The sequence below is a fragment of the Coregonus clupeaformis genome, chromosome 34 (genome assembly GCF_020615455.1).
Source record: "Coregonus clupeaformis isolate EN_2021a chromosome 34, ASM2061545v1, whole genome shotgun sequence".
Classification (NCBI taxonomy): Eukaryota; Metazoa; Chordata; class Actinopteri; order Salmoniformes; family Salmonidae; genus Coregonus; species Coregonus clupeaformis.
In genome coordinates this window covers 31,869,127-31,884,401 of record NC_059225.1, presented here as the reverse complement: position 1 = coordinate 31,884,401, position 15,275 = coordinate 31,869,127, and the positions used below count along the sequence as shown (strand labels likewise).

At 44.0% G+C, this 15,275-nt stretch overlaps 1 protein-coding gene across 1 annotated transcript in view; it reads left to right on the top strand.

Annotated features, from left to right (window-relative positions):
- Nucleotides 1-239: 239 nt before the first annotated feature.
- LOC121550011 (macrophage mannose receptor 1) overlaps nt 240-15,275 on the top strand; it is a 41,181-nt gene continuing 26,145 nt past the window's right edge. The window contains exons 1-9 of the mRNA XM_041862063.1: nt 240-411; nt 7,157-7,558; nt 7,945-8,118; nt 10,242-10,397; nt 13,213-13,326; nt 13,461-13,604; nt 14,283-14,465; nt 14,790-14,947; nt 15,140-15,256. Of these exons, the coding sequence (XP_041717997.1) occupies nt 339-411; nt 7,157-7,558; nt 7,945-8,118; nt 10,242-10,397; nt 13,213-13,326; nt 13,461-13,604; nt 14,283-14,465; nt 14,790-14,947; nt 15,140-15,256 (1,521 nt within the window). The 5' untranslated portion in view covers nt 240-338. The remainder of the gene's footprint in view (nt 412-7,156; nt 7,559-7,944; nt 8,119-10,241; nt 10,398-13,212; nt 13,327-13,460; nt 13,605-14,282; nt 14,466-14,789; nt 14,948-15,139; nt 15,257-15,275) is intronic.

Sequence of the window (15,275 nt, the reverse complement as noted above, 5' to 3'; positions counted from 1 at the left end):
CTCGCGCTGATCTCAGACCTGTGGCTCTTCTCATCCCCTGTGTGCTCCTGGTAAGTGAATGAGTATTGGCTGCCCACTTCCTCTTACCCCTGTCATCTCCTCACATGTCAGTAGTGTGGAAACTCATGGAAATTGTTCTGGTTTTGGCCAATCCCCCACCAACCCATGTGACAGGATACAGATCGGCCAGAATAAGGGGGCAACGTCCTTGTCTCTGTGTCACTGTACTTCCATGAAAGACACCTGAACACATCACAGCCAGATCCCCCTCTCCTCTCTGGACTGGACAGCTACTTTACACCACCTTTTCGCCTGGGCTAGCAAACTATGCACCAACTATGATGGCGCCCAGTCCATCCTTCGCTGTGCTCCTGTGTCTCATGCGAGCCCTCTTCTGCACTGCTGAAATAGGTATGTGGGGTTTCATTTCTTCCAATTTCTTAGATTTCATGCAATAGTAAACCAAACTGTATAGTGAAAGTGATGTAAATTAAATTTGTTGATATTCTTTTCATAATCTTGGCCTTGATGAGGCTGCTAGAAAGTAACAATATTTCTGAAGAATGATAATCCATATTTCCAGAATTTCTTGGTCCTTCAGTAAGTTTAACTGCTGGTAGATACTGCGAGAGATATTGATGTAATCTACTCCAGGAATCATAAGGGAACCATTTGACAAGCTAGACAACCTTTAGAACATCTTAAAGTGTTTTAGAAGCCTTCGGATACCAAAATGGAAGTGGCCCAAAACAAATCTATGTGGCCTAAAAACATGTATTTCAATTGTTGTTACATGGGCAGGTAGTACTATGTCCTGTAATTACAATGTAGGTAAACATTGTTACATAATATATATTTCTTTAAAATAATTTGCATGCTGAAAGATGTAACAGTTGTCAGTACTATATTCAATTTTAATCTATACTGATTTTACTATGCAACTTAATGTACAGTGGGCCCTAAAATGTTTTGATTTTGATGTTGTAGTTGAGTGATAACAAAATACTTGTACAGTTCCTGTACAATTAGACACAGCAGTCATGTCCGAATACCCATTCTAAATAGTAGACCATTTAAGTATGCCAAAAAAATAATGTTTTATAGTATGTAACATTGCGAAAAGCTTGAACACACACTTTAAATGCCCGGATGTCATACTAATTTCGTCTTTGACAGCAGCTGATAATCAGATATGGGGATGTGCTACCCAAATTAACCAATAACTCAGTGGTTCCCAAACTACAGTACGAAAACGGGGTCGCAGGAGAATTTCCAAAATCCCCCTCAAAAATAATATAAAAAAATATAGATGTTAATATCGTCTTTGTATCTCAAAACCTTAAAAATCTATATGAAAATTATTTAAACCTAAAAGATACAATTCAACCAGAGAGCGCCCTTAAATCATAGGAAAAGGCAGCACTTGACCGTTGCACTTGAATCATTCCCACAGTGAATGGCTAGGCCCGCTACGCTATGAAACCACACACTATTGCAGAGACTTTGATATACAGTATCTCACAAAAGTGAGTACACCCCTCACATTTTTGTAAATATTTGAGTATATCTTTTCATGTGACAACACTGAAGAAATGTAACTTTGCTACAATGTAAAGTAGTAACACAACACACAGCCATTACTGTCTAAACCGCTGGCAACAAAAGTGAGTACACCCCTAAGTGAAAATGTCCAAATTGGGCCCAAAGTGTCAATATTTTGTGTGGCCACCATCATTTTCCAGCACTTCCTGAACCCTCTTTGGCATGGAGTTCACCAGAGCTTCACAGCTTGCCACTGGAGTCCTCTTCCACTCCTCCATGACGACATCACGGAGCTGGTGGATGTTAGAGACCTTGCACTCCTCCACCTTCCGTTTGAGGATGCCCCACATATGCTCAATAGGGTTTAGGTCTGGAGACATGCTTGGCCAGTCCATCACCTTTACCCTCAGCTTCTTTAGCAAGGCAGTGGTCGTCTTGGAGGTGTGTTTGGGGTCGTTATCATGTTGGAATACTGCCCTGCGGCCCAGTCTCTGAAGGGAGGGGATCATGCTCTGCTTCAGTATGTCACAGTACATGTTGGCATTCATGGTTCCCTCAATGAATGGTACAGTGAGGGAAAAAGTATTTGATCCCCTGCTGATTTTGTACGTTTGCCCACTGACAAAGAAATGATCAGTCTATAATTTTAATGGTAGGTTTATTTGAACAGTGAGAGACAGAATAACAACAAAATAATCCAGAAAAATGCATGTCAAAAATGTTATAAATTGATTTGCATTTTAATGAGGGAAATAAGTATTTGACCCCCTCTCAATCAGAAAGATTTCTGGCTCCCAGGTGTCTTTTATATAGGTAATGAGCTGAGATTAGGAGAGCTCTTAAAGGGAGTGCTGCTAATCTCAGCTTGTTACCTGTATAAAAGACACCTGTCCACAGAAGCAATCAATCAATCAGATTCCAAACTCTCCACCATGGCCAAGACCAAAGAGTTCTCCAAGGATGTCAGGGACAAGATTGTAGACCTACACAAGGCTGGAATGGGCTACAAGACCATCGCCAAGCAGCTTGGTGAGAAGGTGACAACAGTTGGTGCGATTATTCGCAAATGGAAGAAACACAAAATAACTGTCAATCTCCCTCAGCCTGGGGCTCCATGCAAGATCTCACCTTGTGGAGTTGCAATGATCATGAGAACAGTGAGGAATCAGCCCAGAACTATACAGGAGGATCTTGTCAATGATCTCAAGGCAGCTGGGACCATAGTCACCAAGAAAACAATTGGTAACACACTATGCCGTGAAGGACTGAAATCCTGCAGTGCCCGCAAGGTCCCCCTGCTCAAGAAAGCACATATACATGCCCGTCTGAAGTTTGCCAATGAACATCTGAATGATTCAGAGGAGAACTGGGTGAAAGTGTTGTGGTCAGATGAGACCAAAATGGAGCTCTTTGGCATCAACTCAACTCGCCGTGTTTGGAGGAGGAGGAATGCTGCCTATGACCCCAAGAACACCATCCCCACCGTCAAACATGGAGGTGGAAACATTATGCTTTGGGGGTGACAACTTCAGCGCATCAAAGGGACGATGGATGGGGCCATGTACTGTCAAATCTTGTGTAGAACCTCCTTCCCTCAGCCAGGGCATTGAAAATGACCCAAAACACACGGCCAAGGCAACAAAGGAGTGGCTCAAGAAGAAGCACATTAAGGTCCTGGAGTGGCCTAGCCAGTCTCCAGACCTTAATCCCATAGAAAATATGTGGAGGGAGCTGAAGGTTCGAGTTGCCAAACGTCAGCCTCGAAACCTTAATGACTTGGAGAAGCTCTGCAAAGAGGAGTGGGACAAAATCCCTCCTGAGATGTGTGCAAACCTGGTGGCCAACTACAAGAAACGTCTGACCTCTGTGATTGCCAACAAGGGTTTTGCCACCAAGTACTAAGTCATGTTTTGCAGAGGGGTCAAATACTTATTTCCCTCATTAAAATGCAAATCAATTTATAACATTTTTGACATGCGTTTTTCTGGATTTTTTTGTTGTTATTCTGTCTCTCACTGTTCAAATAAACCTACCATTAAAATTATAGACTGATATTTTCTTTGTCAGTGGGCAAACGTACAAAATCAGCAGGGGATCAAATACTTTTTTCCTTCACTGTAGCTCCCCAGTGCCGGCAGCACTCATGCAGCCCCAGACCATGACACTCCCACCACCATGCTTGACTGTAGGCAAGACACACTTGTCTTTGTACTCCTCACCTGGTTGCCGCCACACACGCTTGACACCATCTGAACCAAATTTGTTTATCTTGGTCTCATCCGACCACAGGACATGGTTCCGGTAATCCATGTCCTTAGTCTGCTTGTCTTCAGCAAACTGTTTGCGGGCTTTCTTGTGCATCACCTTTAGAAGAGGCTTCCTTCTGGGACGACAGCCATGCAGACCAATTTGATGCAGTGTGCGGCGTATGGTCTGAGCACTGACAGGCTGACCCCCCACCCCTTCAACCTCTGCAGCAATGCTGGCAGCACTCATATGTCTATTTCCCAAAGACAACCTCTGGATATGACGCTGAGCACGTGCACTCAACTTCTTTGGTCGACCATGGCGAGGCCTGTTCTGAGTGGAACCTGTCCTGTTAAACCGCTGTATGGTCTTGGCCACCGTGCTGCAGCTCAGTTTCAGGGTCTTGGCAATCTTCTTATAGCCCAGGCAATCTTTATGTAGAGCAACAATTGTTTTTTTTTCAGATCCTCAGAGAGTTCTTTGCCATGAGGTGCCATGTTGAACTTCCAGTGACCAGTATGAGGGAGTGTGAGAGCGATGACACCAAATTTAACACACCTTCTCCCCATTCACACCTGAGACCTTGTAACACTAACGAGTCACATGACACTGGGGAGACGACCACTGCCTTGCTAAAGAAGCTGAGGGTAAAGGTGATGGACTGGCCAAGCATGTCTCCAGACCTAAACCCTATTGAGCATATGTGGGGCATCCTCAAACGGAAGGTGGAGGAGTGCAAGGTCTCTAACATCCACCAGCTCCGTGATGTCGTCATGGAGGAGTGGAAGAGGACTCCAGTGGCAAGCTGTGAAGCTCTGGTGAACTCCATGCCAAAGAGGGTTCAGGAAGTGCTGGAAAATGATGGTGGCCACACAAAATATTGACACTTTGGGCCCAATTTGGACATTTTCACTTAGGGGTGTACTCACTTTTGTTGCCAGCGGTTTAGACAGTAATGGCTGTGTGTTGTGTTATTCTGAGGGGACAGCAAATTTACAGTTATACAAGCTGTACACTCACCACTTTACATTGTAGCAAAGTGACATTTCTTCAGTGTTGTCACATGAAAAGATATACTCAAATATTTACAAAAATGTGAGGGGTGTACTCACTTTTGTGAGATACTGTAAATTACCGGCCGCAATTAATATGGTGAAAGCAATGTGTGGGGAGGCAGAGGCACAGAAACTCACATCAATACCTTTGTCAGATAACACTGGTAGATGAATAATTTATGCTATTGCTAGCAATCAAGAGGAAACTCTGACTGAACAACTCCCCAGCTTATGCTCTCCAAATGGACGTTAGCTGTGAGGGCCGAGATGCCCATGCATTGGCTTTTGTTCGCTATACATGATGGGGGATGCTACTCACGAGGACATATTGTTCTGTCTCACAGATTCACGTCTATGTCGGGACGGCGGGCAGGCCTTTGCACTCTAGTTATGACTGCGTCTCAATCTGCTATATGGACGCATCATATGAAACATTGAGAGCAACTAGTGGCAAAAGAGCAGCGCACAGAACTCAGAGATATACTGCAGCAGGTACATTTGATTGTAAACTACATCAAACCACATCCACTGCCTGTTTGCAAAACTATGTGAAGATATGGGATCAGAGCATGACAATGTTCTATTTCACACCGAGGCTTGGTGGTTATCAAGTGTTTAAAAGATTTTTCGCATTGAGAGAAGAACTGTTGTCATTCACAATGGATGTAAAAAAAAATAGGCTTGGTTGACTTTCTGTGTAATGAAAAGAAAATGTTTCGGCTTGCCTATGTAACAGACACATTTGGGAAATTGAATGAACTGAACACAAGCATGCATTCTACATTCAGTGTATTGAGAGGAAATTATACATTTTGGAGAGAGAGTCTTTCAAAGCGAACCATGGCCCCTTTCCTCGGCTGTGCATGTTTCTAACAGAAAACAGCATCAGTAAGTGTCCCACACTAATGATGACTGCTCACCTCCAACGCTTGGAAGAGCAGTTTGGGACCTACTTCCCAATCCATTTGACTGTGATCCTGGCTCAGTTGGCATGCCGGTAAGTGAAATTGAACAGCTGATCGAGCTGTCATGTGACCGAATGCTGCAGACGAATGCTGACTCAAAGGAAATACACTGCCGTATCCCTCTGAGCATTAAAACTCACCCTTCGCCAGCTCATATCTGTGTAAAGCTGGATTCAGTGCTCTCTTCAGCAGAGATGAGGTGCGCACTTTCGACCATGCCTCCTGACTTTGAGAAGCTATGACGTGACATGCATCAAGCAGACCCATCTCATTGGTTGTGGTGAGATAAGAGACATTATGTCAGATTATTTTGCAATTGACTCTCATAGCCCCACATTAAAAGTATGTGATGGTGAGTTGAGAAGACAATCAAAAATACTGTTAGAATGTTTTTCAATTGATTGCCATAGTCCCAAATAAAAAAGTAAACATTGACTGTTAATTACATATTTTTTTCACATGGTCGGGGTCACGAGAATTTTCAGATATCAAAATGGGGTCATGGGCCAAAAAAGTTTGGGAACCCCTGTTTTGAAGTAAATACTAAACCATCTTTTGATTTCTGAATGTGTCGGCACCGGGGACTCGGGATGTGGCTGCGTTATTGATGTCATGTTATCATGCCTTTTGATCTGAACTTAAGGATTGTTTCAGTTTTGTAAATTATTTAATTTATGGATCAGTGCTTTAGTTTATTATGTTGCTGTACAGAGGTTCTAAATTTGCGATGCATCGATGTCCAAGTTTTTCTGTGCAATAGCCCTTTGATTAGAACATTTGAAAAGTTTTGGTGTGTGTACTAAGCTATTTGATTTAATGTATATATGTTACATCACTTTGGTTTCAATAATAAATATGTTGAAATGGAACCAAATGATATGTTTTTTTTTCTTCAGTCCTTTTGAAACAGGATAGATGGGCTATATGAGCTATGGTATAGGTCAAATGTGATTTCTGCTTATAACCAGCCTGAGTAGGCCGATAACTCCCTTTCTATTCTATTCAGAGTTTAGGGAAATTAATCGAATTGGAAATGAGCTATTATCAGGCTGGTTAATGCATGCATGTCTGCTGAATTTGGAAAATCCTCCTGCCCCACCTACTCAGCCAGTCAGGAGCCACTACTGCGTTGCGGCTGTGACGTACAGCTTACTTTTTACTAAATGGTACATGCTAAATAGTATGCAACAATGAGGACATAGTATGCAGTTTAAGTGTGTAGTACGCTAGTATGGGTATTCAGACACGGCCATTGTCTCAGTCACAGTTCAATAGTTTTGCTGTGCTGTTTATGAGGGATGAGACCTTGAATAGATCACATTATTGTCCTTTTCCACTGTGATGCAGACAGCAGCTCCTTCCTGATCTACAACCAGGATCACAACAAGTGTGTGGTGGCAGTGAGCGCCAGTCAGGTCACGGTGGCTACCTGTAACCCAGTGTCCCAGAACCAGCAGTTCCGTTGGGCCTCACGGTCTCGTCTCCTCAGCATCTCCCTGAAGCTCTGCCTGGGGGCTCAGGACCTAAAGGACTGGGTCAAGGTGCTGCTCTTCCCCTGTGATGAGAAGAGTGAGCTCCAGCACTGGCAGTGTAAGAACGAAACACTGTTCGGCCTCAAAGACAAGGCGCTGCACTTGAACTACGGCGAACGCAATGAAAATAACATGATGATCTACCAGGGAGCTGGGGTTTGGAGCCGATGGAAGATGTACGGTACTCAGAAGGACCTCTGCTCCAAGGGCTACCAAGGTAAGGAAGAGCACACACTCACCTTTACTGGAGGTTGTCATAACTGTTGTCATAAATGTTCTTAAAGACAGGAAATATACAGGTAACTGTCAAAATAAATTAAACACAAACATACAGTGTCTTAATAGGGCGTTGGGCCACCACAAGCCGCTAATGCGCCTTAGGTATAGATTTTACAAGTGTCTGGAACTCTATTGGAGGGATGTGACACCATTCTTCCACGAGAAATTCCACCATTTTATGTTTTGTTGATGGTGGTGAAAAACGCTGTCTCAAGCGCAGCTCAAGAATCTCCCATAAGTGTTCGATTGGGTTGAGATCTGATGACTGACTCAATAAACTTTGTATCCCTCATTTACTGAAGTGTTTTTTCCCCCCTTCCACAGAGGTGTTCACACTAGGGGGGAATGCCTTTGGAAGCACATGCCAGTTCCCCTTTAAGTTTGAGGAGAAGTGGTTCGCTGAGTGCACTCTGGAGGGGCGCTCAGATGGACAGCTCTGGTGCGCCACAGAGACGGATTACAATAAAGACAAAAAGTGGGGCTTCTGTCCCTCGAAATGTGAGTCAAGCCATCACATTTCCTGCCATGTTTGATGTAATTTACTGCCATTTTCCAGTGATCAGGAAAAACAGTTATACTGAGGGTCAGTAGGTGACACCTATAGAAAATCAGAATCCTTATGTATCAAGCATCTCAGAATTGGAGCGCTGATCTAGGATCAGTAGCCTTTTAGATCATAATTAATGACATTACATGGACAGGAAGAGACCTGATCGTAGATCAGCAGTCCTACTCTGGGATACTTTATGAATACGAGCCCAGTTCCTAAATAAAAATGTCAAATCAATTTGACTCATGGGAGTACACACTTCTCCAACACCAGTGGCCTACTCTGTCCTAGAATGTGATGATTTTGTAAATAGAAGGGAAACGACCTGGGTTTAAGATGTGTTTACCAGTCTGAAACACCTGCATCAACAGAAAACGAAACACTTTGGGGACGGCATCCAATTCAAACAATGCCGTAAAACTCCCAGCCATGCCTGTGATAGCGGCAGATTCCTCATAAAAACAGAGGCTACACAGGAAATTCTTTGATTTTCCTGTTTTTCCGTGACCTCACTGGAGGTCTGGTCTCTGACCTCCCGGCAGAAAAACACAAATGCTTCCTCTCGTTCCTCTAACTGTGTGTCTCTTTTCCCTTCCAACCTGACCGGAGCTCAAACCTGTAATTCCCCAAAACTGGGACAGGAAGAGGGAGGAAGCCCCCTTTCACTATAGTTTCTGGTAAACTGCCACCATAGTCACAGATATCAAATCAAATCACATTTTATTGGCCACATGCGCCAAATACAACAGGTGCAGACATTACAGTGAAATGATTACTTACAGCCCTTAACCAACAGTGCATTTATTTTTAATAAAAAAGTAGAATAAAACAAAAAAGTGTTGAGAAAAAAAGAGCAGAAGTAAAATAAAATAAGAGTAGGGAGGCTATATACAGGGGGGTACCGGTGCAGAGTCAATGTGCGGGGGCACCGGCTAGTTGAGGTAGTTTAAGTAATATGTACATGTGAGTAGAGTTAAAGTGACTATGCATAAATAATTAACAGAGTAGCAGCAGCGTAAAAAGATGGGGGGGGCAGTGCAAATAGTCTGGGTAGCCATGATTAGCTGTTCAGGAGTCTTATGGCTTGGGGGTAGAAGCTGTTGGGGCTAGGTCTTTTGGACCTAGACTTGGCACTCCGGTACCGCTTGCCGTGCGGTAGCAGAGAGAACAGTCTATGACTAGGGTGGCTGGAGTCTTTGACAATTTTGAGGGCCTTCCTCTGACACCGCCTGGTATAGAGGTCCTGGATGGCAGGAAGCTTGGCCCCAGTGATGTACTGGGCCTTACGCACTACCCTCTGTAGTGCCTTGCGGTCGGAGGCCAAGCAGTTGCCATACCAGGCGGTGATGCAACCAGTCAGGATGCTATCGATGGTGCAGCTGTAGAATTTTTTGAGGATCTGAGGACCCATGCCAAATCTTTTCAGTCTCCTGAGGGGGAATAGGCTTTGTCGTGCCCTCTTCACGACTGTATTGGTGTGTTTGGACCATGATAGTTCGTTGGTGATGTGGACACCAAGGAACTTGAAGCACTCAACCTGTTCCACTACAGCCCCGTCGATGAGAATGGGGGCGTGCTCAGTCCTCTTTTTTTTCCTGTAGTCCACAATCATCTCCTTTGTCTTGGTCACGTTGAGGGAGAGGTTGTTATCCTGGCACCACATGGCCATGTCTCTGACCTCCTCCCTATAGGCTGTGTCATCGTTGTCGGTGATCAGGCCTATCACTGTTGTGTCGTCGGCAAACTTAATGATGGTGTTGGAGTCGTGCCTGGCCATGCAGTCATGGGTGAACAGGGAGTACAGGAGGGGACTGAACACGCACCCCTGAGGGGCCCCCATGTTGAGGATCAGTGTGGCAGATGTGTTGTTACCTACCCTTACCACCTGGGGGCGGCCCGTCAGGAAGTCCAGGATCCAGTTGCAGAGGGAGGTGTTTAGTCCCAGGATCCTTAGGGGGGAGGCTCTAAGTGGTAGAGATTAACAACACTATTTGATTCAGTTCTTGGACCGTTATTGATGCTTTCTTTTTTCCATCTCAAGTGTGACTTATTGTTTTTGTGTCCCTCTCAGCGTCTTCAGGTTGGGACAGTGACCCAGTGACAGGTGCTCTGTACCAGAGGAACACCCAGTCTGTGCTGACCTGGCACCAGGCGAGGAAGAGCTGCCAGCAGCAAGGAGCTGACCTGCTCAGTATCATAGAGCTCCACGAGCAGACCTACATCTCAGGTATGTACAGGCAGACCTACATCCTACATCAGCTATGTACAGGCAGACCTACACTACCGTTCAAAAGTTTGGGGTCACTTAGAAATGTCATTTTTTTTCGAAAGAAAAGCAATTTTTTTGTCCATTAAAATAACATCACTTTGATCAGAAATACAGTGTAGACATTGTTAATGTTGTAAATGGCTATTGTAGCTGGAAACGGCAGATTTTTTATGGAATATATACATAGGCATACAGAGGCCCATTAGCAGCAAAGAAAAAGCAATTTCTCAGACTGGCCAATAAAAAGAAAATATTAAGATGGGCAGTCTGAGATATGGCTTTTTCTTTGCAACTCTGCCTGGAAGGTCGGCATCCCGGAGTCGCCTCTTCACTGTTGACGTTGAGACTGGTGTTTTGCGGGTACTATTTAATGAAGCTGCCAGTTGAGGACCTGTGAGGTGCCTGTTTCTCAAACTAGACACTCTAATGTATTTGTCCTCTTGCTCAGTTGTGCACCGGGGCCTCCCACTTCTCTTTCTATTCTGGTTAGAGCCAGTTTGCGCTGTTCTGTGAAGGGAGTAGTACACAGCGTTGTACGAGATCTTCAGTTTCTTGGCAATTTCTCGCATGGAATAGCCTTCGTTTCTCAGAACAAGAATAGACTGACGAGTTTCAGAAGAAAGTTATTTGTTTCTGGCCATTTTGAGCCTGTAATCGAACCCACAATTGCTAATGCTCCAGATACTCAATTAGTCTCAAGAAGGCCAGTTTTATTGCTTCTTTAATCAGCACAACAGTTTTCAGCTGTGCTAACATAATTGGAAAAGGGTTTTCTAATGATCAATTAGCCTTTTAAAATGATAAACTTGGATTAGCAAACACAACGTGCCATTGGAACACAGGACTGATGGTTGCTGATAATGGGCCTCTGTATGCCTATGTAGATATTCCATTACAAATCAGCCGTTTCCAGCAACAATAGCCATACAACATTAACAATGTCTACACTGTATTTCTGATCAATTTGATGTTATTTTAATGGACAAAGAAATTGCTTTTCTTTCGAAAAAAATTAAATTTCTAAGTGACCCCAAACGGTAGTGTATGTCAGGTATATATTTTATATTTGAGATTCTTCAAATAGCCACCCTTTGCCTTGATGACAGCTTTGCACACTCTTGGCATTCCCTCAACCAGCTTAATGAGGTAGTCACCTGGAATGCATTTCAATTAACAGGTGTGCCTTCTTAAAAGTTAATTTGTGGAATTTCTTTCCTTCTAAATACGTTTGAGCCAAACAGTTGTGTTGTGACAAGGTAGGGGGGGTATACAGAAGATAGCCCTATTTGGTAAAAGACCAAGTCCATATTATGGCAAGAACAGCTCAAATAAGCAAAGAGAAATTACAGTGTATCATTACCTTAAGACATGAAGGTCAGTCAATACAGAAAATGTCAAGAACTTTGAAAGTTTCTTCAAGTGCAGTCGCAGAAACCATCAAGCGCTATGATGAAGCTGGGTCTCATGACGACCACCACAGGAATGGAAGACCCAGAGTTACCTCTGCTGCAGAGGATAAGTTCATTAGAGTTACCAGCCTCAGAAATTGCAGCCCAAATAAATGCTTCACAGAGTTCAAGTCACAGACACATCTCAACATCAACTGTTCGGAAGGGACTGTGTGAATCAGGCCTTCGTGGTTGAATTACTGCAAAGAAACCACTACTAAAGGACACCAAAAATAAGAAGAGACCTGCTTGGGCCAAGAAACACGAGCAATGGACATTAGACCGGGGAAATTTGTCCTTTGGTCTGGAGTCCAACTGCCGTGGCTTTGTGAGACGCGTGTGGGTGAACGGATGATCTCTGCATGTGTAGTTCCCACCGTAAAGAATGGAGGAGGAGGTGTTGTGGTGTGGGGCTGCTTTGCTGGTGACAGTGGCTGTGATTTATTTAGAATTCAAGGCACACTTAACCAGCATGGCTACCACAGCATTCTGCAGCGATACGCCATCACATCTGGTTTGGGCTTAGTGGGACTATAATTTGTTTTTCAACAGGACAATGACCCAACACACCTCCAGGCTGTGTAAGGGCTATTTTACCAAGAAGGAGAGTGATGGAGTGCTGCATCAGATGACCTGGCCTCCACAATCACCCGACCTCAATCCAATTGAGATGGTTTGGGATGAGTCGGACGGCAGAGTGAAGGAAAAGCAGCCAACACGTGCTAAGCATATGTGGGAACTCTTTCAAGACTGTTGGAAAAGCCTTCCAGGTGCAGCTGGTTGAGAGAATGCCAAGTGTGTGCAAAGCTGTCATCAAGGCAAAGGGTGGCTATTTGAAGAATCTCAAATGTAAAATGTATTTTGATTTGTTTAACACTTTTTTGGTTACTACATGATTCCATATGTGTTATTTCATAGTTTTGATGTCTTCACTATTATTCTACAATGTAGAAAATAGTACAAAATAAAGAAAAACCCTTGAATGAGTAGGTGTGTCCAAACTTTTGACTGGTACTGTACATCTGAGGTACAGTCCCTAAAGCTCCATGAGCAAATCTACATCTGACGTACAATCTAACCTATTGTACATGGGAGGACTAGGACCAGAAACCAGCCGAGGCATTTCTGACACACCAGCTCAAAGATGGACCAGCCCACCGGACATTTACTTGAAGTGCCTTACAGTGTGGCCAGTCTGTTTCTGCTCTTGTCTAACCTACAACCTCACCTTGATTTGGAGTGAAATTAATCTGAAACACTCAATTGCTTATTAGGAATATCATACTTCTCTCGTGGATGTATTGTAATGCTTTTCATTGTTGCAGGGTTGACCAATATCCTGGGCACCTCTCTGTGGATTGGACTGAATAGCCTGGACTTTGAGGCTGGATGGCAGTGGAGCAATGGAAACCCATTCAGATATTTAAACTGGGCCCCGGGTGAGTGCAACTGCATGCAACACATCACACTATACTTTACAGCTTTGAGGTCAACTGAGGTTGTCCAAACATGCTATGTGTTCCCATGGTGCAGGAAGAGAATGAATAAATATATGGGTCAATATTTCCTAAAGGACATCCATCTACTGAACCCGGGCACACCTGTGGAACCCTGAATGCTGGCAAGGCCTCGAAATGGGAGACCAGTGAATGCTCCAAGAACCTTGGATACATCTGTCGCAAAGGCAACTCTACAGCTCTGGCCCCTGCCCAGATAGGTAAGAATTGAATCATACATGCCAGTCATGAACTACACTATAACACTTTTAAGAAGTTTTGAACTTGCAACACAAGGTTAAAATGATTCTACTCAATTTTTGCAACATTTCAGCCAGCAGTTCTGAAAGTAGCACTCACAAGCCAAAAGAGGTCGCCAAAGTGTGTTTACTAAGTTATGTTAGGGCCGTGCATTAGCAATACAAAACCAGGTTGTGTAGTGTAAACAGAACCATTATACACTCAGTGTACAAAATATTAGGAACACCTGCTCTTTCTATGACATAGACTGACCAGGTGAAACCAGGTGAAAGCTACAATCCCTTATTAATGTCACCTGTTACATCCACTTCAATCAGTTTAGATGAATGGAAGGAGACAGGTTAAAGAAGGATTTTTAAGCCTTGAGACAATTGAGACATGGATTGAGTATGTGTGTCATTCAGAGGGTGAATGGGCAAGACAAAAAATGTAAGTGCTTTTGAATGGGGTATGGTAGTAGGTGCCAGGCACACCGGTTTGAGTGTGTCAAGAACTGCAATTCCTAATGTTTTGTACACTCGGTGTATATCAGTGTACAAAACTCAAGTAGAACAAAATGGCACTACAGTTTGGCAGTCTAACACTTTCTGAACCTCCTACCTTCTCAATGACTGTTGAACTTTGACCCCCCTCTGTAGGCAAAGACCAGCCTACCTTCTGTCCTAGTCACTGGATCCCCTACGCAGGCCACTGCTACTACCTGGAACGTACCAAGAAGATGTGGAAGGATGCCTTGTCCACCTGTCACAAATATGGAGGGGACCTGGCCAGCATCCACAACATAGAAGAACAGAGCTTCATCATCTCTCAGTCAGGATACAGTGAGTACACAATCCATCCCAAATGGCACCCCATTCCCTAGGGACCCTGGTCAAAAGTAATGCACTAAATAGGGAAAAGGTTGCCATTTGGGACGCAACCCGTGTTGTACAATGTTGTAACTCAGAAAAGTGTCTGATATATTTGTTAGACACAAGGTTTCATATGGGTAGTCCTTTCTATTGGCTTTGAAAACGACTCTGAATCTCTGTGTGTGGGATCTTTCTGTGAATGAGCCAGCTTAGTTCATTTGAGGTAACGATAAGTATATCACGTGTTTTCAGCTATGTCTACCTGCCTCTGAATGTCTCTCTGCTTGACTCTAGCGGCCACAGATGAGCTGTGGATTGGCCTGAACGACCAGTGGAAAGCACTGCTGTTTGAGTGGACCGACCGATCCCATGTGACATTCAGCCAGTGGCAGGCAGGGGAGCCATCCCACGGTGCCAACCTCCAGGAGGACTGTGTACTGATCAGAGGAAAGGTAACATCCACACTGGTCCCTCAATGGACAGACTGGGTTAATGCTAACGCTAATTAAATGCTAACGCTAATGCTAACACCAATGCTAAATGATAGGGCTAACAGTAGCACTGATGATGAAGTTTAACAGTGGTGTCAACACAGTAATAAATGTGGAATAGCGACCATGTGGACTCTCCATATTCTCCCACAGGATGGGAGGTGGGCTGATAATTTGTGTGAGAAGACCTATGGGTACATCTGTAAGAAAAAGGCCTCCACCAAACCGGTGTCAGATACCCCAGAGGAAGTCAGTCCAGGATGTAAACTGGTGAGTGGTAATTTCCTGG